The sequence below is a fragment of the Manacus vitellinus genome, unplaced genomic scaffold (assembly GCF_001715985.3).
Source record: "Manacus vitellinus isolate BGI_N305 unplaced genomic scaffold, ASM171598v3 scaffold_48_pilon, whole genome shotgun sequence".
Classification (NCBI taxonomy): Eukaryota; Metazoa; Chordata; class Aves; order Passeriformes; family Pipridae; genus Manacus; species Manacus vitellinus.
The window spans coordinates 1,826,996-1,835,150 of record NW_021940593.1 but is presented as its reverse complement, the minus strand read 5'-3'; the positions used below and the strand labels follow the sequence as shown (position 1 = coordinate 1,835,150).

At 43.2% G+C, this 8,155-nt stretch overlaps 1 protein-coding gene across 5 annotated transcripts; it reads right to left on the bottom strand.

Moving 5' to 3' along the window:
• Positions 1 to 2,060: 2,060 nt before the first annotated feature.
• On the bottom strand, positions 2,061 to 7,947 carry HNRNPH3 (heterogeneous nuclear ribonucleoprotein H3). Of its 5 annotated transcripts, none has more exons than XM_018079933.2 (9): positions 7,747 to 7,947; positions 7,079 to 7,217; positions 6,347 to 6,534; positions 5,869 to 5,955; positions 5,429 to 5,556; positions 4,134 to 4,269; positions 3,850 to 3,930; positions 3,679 to 3,765; positions 2,061 to 3,422 (listed from the first exon to the last, which is right to left on the bottom strand). In XM_018079933.2, exons 1-9 carry the CDS (start codon positions 7,862 to 7,864, stop codon positions 3,409 to 3,411), a joined length of 978 nt encoding a protein of 325 aa, XP_017935422.1. In that variant the 5' UTR covers positions 7,865 to 7,947; the 3' UTR covers positions 2,061 to 3,408. The 5 variants fall into 5 exon arrangements, with proteins under 5 accessions (XP_017935422.1, XP_017935423.1, XP_017935420.1 ...); XM_018079934.2 differs by having other exon boundaries at positions 5,429 to 5,544; positions 7,747 to 7,880; XM_018079931.2 differs by having other exon boundaries at positions 2,063 to 3,387.
• Positions 7,948 to 8,155: the final 208 nt, after the last annotated feature.

Genomic DNA, 8,155 nt, shown 5'->3' with positions numbered 1-8,155 from the left:
CCTTTTGCCTGACACTGTAACTCTGAATGCACCTCTTTGCATTATTTTCGTGCAAGTCATGCTCTCAGGCTGTCCGTGTAGTCAGTGTGTAGCTCTAGAAACCACCAGGACAGCCTGGGATTAAATACCAGGGACCACATCCTTTCTGTGTTGCACAGGAAGGTTCTTAGTTTGTCACCATCTCCCTCAAACTTGCAGAGTTTGTTCCTAAACTTCATTTTTTTCCAGAGCACCTTTGAGCCCCCCCACTGTTGGCACTGACGAGCCCTCAGCAGAATTACCAGCCCGGGAGCTCCTTCAGCTGTGGGCTTGGACTATTCCTACCAACAGGAAAAGGGAGGCTTGGGAACAAGTCTTCTAGTTGTCCTTGCACTTTGTTTAGCTTAGCTTTGTCTCTGGGGATAGGGATTTAGTTAATGTCCTAAAATCCAACATAGCTGTTCTTTTCAACACTCAATGTAGTTGCTTATGTAGCTTTTGTAAAGAAAAATGGTTCTGAAATGACCTGATGTAACTTTTTGTAAAATACCAAACAAATACTTGTAAATGTGTAAATAACTTTTGGAAAAAAAATAAATTTAATTGATCTGCAACTTAACTAAGGGAATAATGTCACTTTATTTAAATTTGTAATTGAGAGAATTGTATTTTATTTTATTATGACTTGTTCACGATGCTTAGAAAACTTGCCTGTGCTGGGGAGTGGGGAGCTACCCTGCTAAAGACACAGTCAAGTGCTGCTCATGTGCCTCCTGAGAGTATTCCCAGTGTTTTCCAGTGGGCACTGGAGGCAGCAGGGGCTGATGTAGGACATAGATGATGCTAATCTGTACTGCTTTAATAAGTAACTTCTCCAAAAGTATGCAACTGAACAGAAGTAATTTTAAAACAGGCAACTTTTTAAAGTGGATTTCCATAAGATACAATAAATTACATTTGTTACTTAACTGCCATCTTTTCCTCTCCTCTGTGCTACCCTCTTTGCAGGGGGAAGAGCGTGCAATTACTCAGATTGTTTTTACTGTCTGCAAGTAACATTTTTCCTTGAACAAACTGGTGAATGCTGACGTTCCCTTGCATTCAAACTACATACCTGGCCAGCTTTTAAGGGTTTTGGACCACACTATGACTAATGCTGTATCTTTATTGATTCTAAATCTTCCTCACAGAGCACAGGAAGAGCTGTGGGGTACCAAGAGGGCCTGTAACAGGATCAGAGGAGCCTTTTATTCCTCCTGGGAAATGAACTCTGCCTTCCTGCACTGGAGTGTCAGCAGGTACACAGAGAAAATATGCTCCTCCTCCTGCTTCTGCTGCTCCCCTCCCATGCACAGGGACAAAAGGGGGGTCACTTACCGTGTCAGCCCCTGCTGCTTGGAAGGGAAGGGATTCCTGGCACCAGCAGCCGAGCACTGCAGCTCCCGGGGCTGGAACACACCTGTACACAGCCATGAACCCTACAGCTGCCTGGGCAAGCCTTACTCACAGCTTTTCATCCCCACCAGTCCTCTGCCATTTAAATGCTGCTGGTGAGGTGGAAGGTTGAATGCTGCTCTCGTTCCAGGTGAAGGGACGGGACAGGCCCGGGGGATTCACTGTCCAGCTCTGTGGGACTGATGCCAGAGTGCTCCTTGCAGATGGCCTGGTTGGAAAAACAGCTCAAAGCAGAGCCCCACCCTGCTCTCCAAAGGTGAGTCTTAGCAGGTGTCAGGTGTCCCGAGGTACAGAGCTGGCAGGTTTTAAGCCCCCTGCTGTGCCCAGAAAAAATAGGCTTCCTTCAAGCTCTCTCCAGTAACATGGTTTTCCTGCAGCTGGATTAACTCTTGTCCTGACCACTACCATTTAGGAACACCTCAGTGTTCTCAGCAGGAGACCAAGAACCCCCTAGGTCTTAAGAGCACAGAGTTCCAATGGTTACAAACTCCTCTTCCCTCCCCTTCCTGGCCAAAACTATTCCAGTGCTTGGAAAGCTTCCTGTGCCAGTTACCCTTTCCAGCTCTTTCTTCCAGTCCCTTTGATCCCCAAACACATTCTCTAGTGAAATAAACTCCATTCTCCTCTCTCCCACAAGAAGACATTTATTACAGATATAACACAGTACTAGCAAAACAGGTGACAGACTTGCAATACCCAAGATCACATTTGACATTTTAAGGGAGGCATTGAGGACAAAGCAGTTAATTTGGGAGATCACACTGGCTCAGAAGAATAAATACCTTTTTCCATTACACATCAGGTATGTTAAGTGTCTTCAAACAATAGTTTCTTACATATCTTACATGTCACAAATGCACAGAAAGTTTTATTGATGTGTTTGGGTTGTGTGTTACTGAGTAAATATTGGGCCTACAGATATTTTAGAGATCTTGGCTTCTAAGGAGCTCATCTGTAGAACAGCTTGGCAAATTTTGAGCAAATACAGACAAATCAGCTCTGAGCAGCAAAAAAAAAGCTGAACCGTGTCTAAGTACAATAAATTCAAGAAAGATAAGAAGTCTAACTTGCTTCCAACTCCCCCACTCTCGCTGAAAGCATGTTAGTGAAAAAAATACTAAGTAAAAAGCTTCCAAGTGCTTGACCTATGTCATGTTAACTAAAAGCTGTGCTAGTGTTTCAGTCTGCTTTGCAGGTTACATGTGTGAAGTGCAGGCTCTGGGGCTACAGCAAAGCATGGAAATAAACGTGGTGCTTGGTTCTGTGGAGGAGAAAGCAGAGGTACTGCTCGTTCACACAGGTGTGGAGCTGGTGCTGGTGGATGTGGCAGCAGAAGGAAGGCAGGCAGAACAATGACTTCCAGCCTCCACAGCTTCACGCTGTGGTGCAATTACTACATACAACTTATCAAAAGGGTTTAGGAAAGGCTTTAACCAAATAAACTAATCAATTCATCTATCTTTTTCCCCTTAAACAAGTGAATGTTTCAAATTTGTTCACTAGACCAAGATTACACAGAACTCAATCAGTGTTCATAGGAGTTACAGTACAACCACCTTTATGGAACCATAGTACAACAACTTAAACCGACTGGTAGTCTTGAATATGTAATACATCCTTAGGAGTAACTAGTATAAAAAGTATCAACATCAGTGGTTTGAATATAAAAATTTATTTAAAGTCAGAGTATGCAACAAATAAAACCTACAGAAAACAGATTTTCCCATCACAATCTGTTGCTTACCAAATAATATTGTGAAAACACATTCCTTCAGTCATTATAAAGTTCTTAAAATACAAAAGAAATTAAATTTTGTAAGAAAGTCTAGTAGACCAGAGACTGTTTCTTCCAGGGTGTTTTGCAGAAGGCTATCCTTCAATACATCCCACGCCATCCTCCTCCACCCATACTGCCTTGCCCATAGTATCCTCCACTATTTCCACTGCCACGACCTGCAAACAATTGACACAAGGTCATGCATACATACCTTGAAAAAAGAAAAAAATGGGATGGGTAATACAGCAGATGACAACTTCCACTAATGCTACTCCAGCACCACTCCCTTAACCAGCAGCTGATGCAGCAGCACAGTGTGTGAAGCCCCGAGTGCTTCACAGTTTAAATGATTTACTGCCCTCCTTCCTTTCTCCCAGCCCAAAGCCCACCCCCCTTCCCCCGGGTCTGCCAGCAGACAGACAGGAGCCACCCTGTCCCAGCAAAGAGGGGGAACAGAGCTCACTTACTGTATCCGCCCAAGCCGTCGGGAGTTCCGTATCCGCCGCTGTAATTGCTGCCCATCCCCATCCTACCAACGGAGCCGTAACCTTGATCTGCGGAGCCAAAAGGGCACCATTACAAGCTTGGAACTCATGAGACCTGGCAAAACATCAGCTAAGAGTGCAATCCACACGTACCCATTCCATCTCTGCCGTAGCCTCCCATTCCAGAGCCACCTCCAGCAGTGGAATTCAGGAACAGTTCAATGTATCGATGCTCTGCAGGAAGCAAGAAAGCTTTACTTTGTATTTTGTTTCACCAAGCAGACTCAGAGGCACAAAGCAAACATCCCTCCACACAAGCAGCAGAGAGAACAGCACAAGAAGGCGGGTTTGCCACGTGCCAATGGGCAGGAGCTCAGGCTGAACCCTGGATGCCCTGTGGAGCCCTGCCCACGGGTGCCAGGGAACACGACACTCACGCATGTGGTTCTTATCCTTAGACATGGCAGCTACTGCGTCCTCGTGTGTCACAAACTCCACATCTGCCTCTCCTGTAGCTCTTCCATCTGCCCCAATATCAATGTGAACTCTTATAGGGTTCAACGGCGAGAAAAACTAAGAATAAAACAAATCAAAAAAATCACATTAACGTAGAAGTCAAGTCAGGTACTTTTTTCCATCGCTGTGGTTAGTGGAGCACTGCATCAATTAATGTCGTCCTACCACATTAAATTTAATTACTCATTTCCCAATTAGAGGGATAGGGGACCTTTAACATTGGGTCAACCTACACTGACGATCCATTATTACTACACAGCCTCAAGAGCTGCAGTGACAGAGCTTGAGGAGCTTTCTTTGAAAGCAAATATACAAACAACTCCTGCCCACACACACTGCTCTGAGCAATACAATCTTACATGATGCCATCCTGGACAAGAAAAAATCCTGGTTTTTATTTGTCTCTGCTTCTTCAGATTTCTCAAAGCAAGGACACATCCATGGAATTCAAAAAAAGCTACACATTCATCAGACTGCTCTTCCTCACTGCTCCCAATCAAAGCCTGATGTTTGGCCCTTGTCTCACACAATCGTTAGACTAAACAAAACAATCAAACTGACACAAGAAAAGCATCTCAATTCAAACCAACTGACCCACCCGAAAAAGAAAACAAGCACAAGTTTAAGAATGGAGTTCTTACATATAAATATATATAAGCCTTGTATCCCGACAAAGCTTTTCCCCCTACAAACCCCACATTATGACACAAGAATACATTCCCAAAATCTGCAGATGAAAGAGATCAGGGTGGCAGATAAAAGCTCAAGTAATGGGATACCATCCCCTCCAAACACAGCTCCCTACAGTCTTCACACCCTGCCCCTCCTAAAATAGGCTCAGGTCAACAAATAAATATGTAAACTAAGCAAGCTAAGTTTCACATCTGCTGTTACTTTCGAAACTAAATAAGCTTAAACAAGTTCTGAAAACCTTAAAAAGAGGATACCAAAAGCAGCAACTGTTGTCTCTGCAATACAAGTTGTATGGAAACAGAAGAGCCCCAAGTAAAAGGATTAATGTTAAATACAGCTTTGCTGACTGCTCTGGTGATCCCACCTCAGACAGCACCTTTAAAAGCTCATTAACTCTGTGCAACTCACAGAAAGGGCCGTGACTTTATGGAGGAGACAGAGCAGTCCCTAGTTTTGAGAACTCTAACCCAGTAGAACATGCAAACTCCTGGGAGCAGGAGGCCCTTTTCCCCATGGTACTTACGTTAGCAATATCGTTTTCCGTGGCTCGGAAGGGCAGCCCTCTCATGTGAACAAAATGACCGCCACCATGGAACCCCGACCCTGCATCTCCAGTTCCATAGCCATGTCCTCCCATGCCTATTGGAAAACCCAAACCAAAAAAACCCACACACCTCTAAGATCATGTAAAGCCAAAAGTCATCACTATTGTTTTTCTGAAAGCACTGAATTATACCACTGAACGCTTGATATTTACACTTCCCATGTATCAACCCAAGCCTTAACCAGAAAGCATCCTAAGCCATTTATTTACCCTTTCTTACGAGTCCCCAATTCCCCCCTTTTTAAACAACCTTCTTTCTTTATAAAATAGCACAATGAAGCCATTTTTTTACTTGAAAATACTGTCTTACACTCACTTAATAGCAAAAGCTTTTTAAACAAACTGTTAATTTCTTTTACCTCTCCCATCCCTCATTCTGTCGTCATAGCCGTCGTTTCCATAACCATAGTTATTATAGCCACCATAATCATCAAAGCCACCATACCCTGTGCAAAGGAGAGACAGAAAGGAGCGATTACATTACTGCTCAGAACTCACAGAACCATGCACAACACTCAATTTTGCAGTCTTTAGGCACCCAGCACTTTGCCAACAGCCTCTATGGACTGTTAAACCTGGATTTCTGAACACAGTGCAAAAGTACATTTCTTTTTATATAACAGACTGAAACATGCAAATGAGAGATCATATTCTGCTGAAAGTAGTTTCCTTATTATTTACATTCATCTTAAATAACAAGCCGCATTTTTTGACACACTACGAGTTTTTTTGAGGTCAATACGTCCAACCTAATGGGTGTTGGCAGGTACTGCCATTTCTTGACAAGTATGTCAGAAACATGACACAACAGAACCTCTGTTCATTAGGTAAACATACCACCGTCATATCCACCACCTCCTCGACGCATTCTGTCATACATACTTCCACGCCCAGCTCCATAATAACCCCCTCTTCCTCCTAATGGTCTATCATATGGTCCAGGTCGCTGTTGTCCCATCATTCTTCTTGGCATGTCAGAGAATCCTCTGATTTCGCTCTTACTACTTTTGAAGATTTCAATATATCTAATAAAAAAGGATTTTCAAGGCACCAGTAAGAACACAGGCAGAAGCTGTCTGAATTTCACAAAAGGCCATACTACGTTTTCTATGACTAAAGGTACAAGCCAATGGCAGTGACTAGAGATACCATACAACTTAAGTTTCTCCTCAAAACCGTAAGAATCTTAAGTGTATTCGAAACCCCCACTTTACAGTGGCAAAAGTCACTATGTGAAAATTCTAGCTGTACAAATTAAGCTTAAAACATGTCTTTCCAGTATGAGAAACATACTATTGAAAAACAATGTCTGGCTATAGCAGCATTTATTGCAAATTACCCTACATGAGAACGATTGAAACAATTTTCTGAGTTCAGCAAACTACCCAGAGCAATACTGTCTCCCCCACCCCCCAAATCTACTGTATTTCCCAAATTAACTTAGGATCAGTTATAAAAATTCTTAAAAACAGCCAATTCCCCAATGGTCCCCAACCCCCCAAAAGCATTACTGACCCACAACCCCCAAAAAATAAAGATTTAACACCATCCCAAACTCTCCATCCCCACCTGTGCCCTATTCTTTCCTTGTGTTTCCCCAGAGCATTTTCTGCTATCTCCTTTGAAGCAAACTGCACGAAGGCCTCCCCTGTGCTTCTCCCCTGGTAGTCCAGCGTCAATGTTATCCCATTTGGCACGATTTCCAACCCTTTAACCCAAGGACAAATAACCCCGTCAAGGGGAACAGTGTTAAAGGCTGAAACATTCCCATCTGCAGCAAATACTTAAAGCATATCTAAACAACAACAACGAAAAAGAAAACCACCTTGTTTCCCCCATCACCCAACAATACAAGCCAATGATCTTTCATTAAACATTTATGGATTTAGCCATACTTCTTTTCTTGTTTAGACTATGCAAAAATAGAACCACCTAAGTTACATGAAGAAAATATTGCTACCCATCAAGCAGTTTAACTGATCCAAATGCTAACATTCAGGTTACCCCAATATGCAAAATATCTTTACCACCTCGACAAAATTAGATACATTCTGTGTTTTACTACATCTCTGGTTACTCGTGCTTCATTTACAGGGCAAAATTCTTACTTAAGACTAACTTAACACAATCCCTCCCATCCTCCCCATTACCCACTATTAAAAATGTGCAAAACATCGTGTAAAAGACACAAGAAAGCTCTAAAGAAACCCACTACACTTCGTCTATACTAGAGGTACCTTGGAAAAACTGAACAATCTCTTCTTTGCTGCAACCAAATGGCAGGCCCCGGAGTCGTACCACCGTCCCATCATTGGTTGTATCATTGGGCCCATTGTGTTTGCCACTCCAATCCATTTTTTATTTAAATCAAATCCTAGGAAAAACCGAAACAAAAAATAAAGAAAATTGAGATTCCCTCCATGCCTAAGTCCCTGCCCGCAAAGGAAATCCTTTCCTCAAAGGAAATCTGGCGGGTTTTCTCAGACAACAAGCGCTATGGATAACGAGCTCGATTTCTGTCATGTACGTAAAACTGTGCTCGCTGGCAGGCTTGCACACACGGACACCATCCCAGCGGGATGGAAGCCCGCGCACGGCGATGGCGGGCAGCACGTGGGCAGGCCCGGCACATAAAGCTCGGTATTT

Bases quoted from the DNA above. Each gene is read 5' to 3' on its own strand.
- HNRNPH3 (XM_018079931.2), bottom strand. From the start codon at position 7,864: ATGGATTGGAGTGGCAAACACAATGGGCCCAATGATACAACCAATGAT. The intron at 4,270-5,428 runs GTAAGTACCATG...TTTTATTCTTAG, and splicing joins CGGAAAACGATATTGCTAAC to TTTTTCTCGCCGTTGAACCC. The intron at 3,931-4,133 runs GTGAGTGTCGTG...TGCTTCCTGCAG, and splicing joins TAAGGATAAGAACCACATGC to AGCATCGATACATTGAACTG.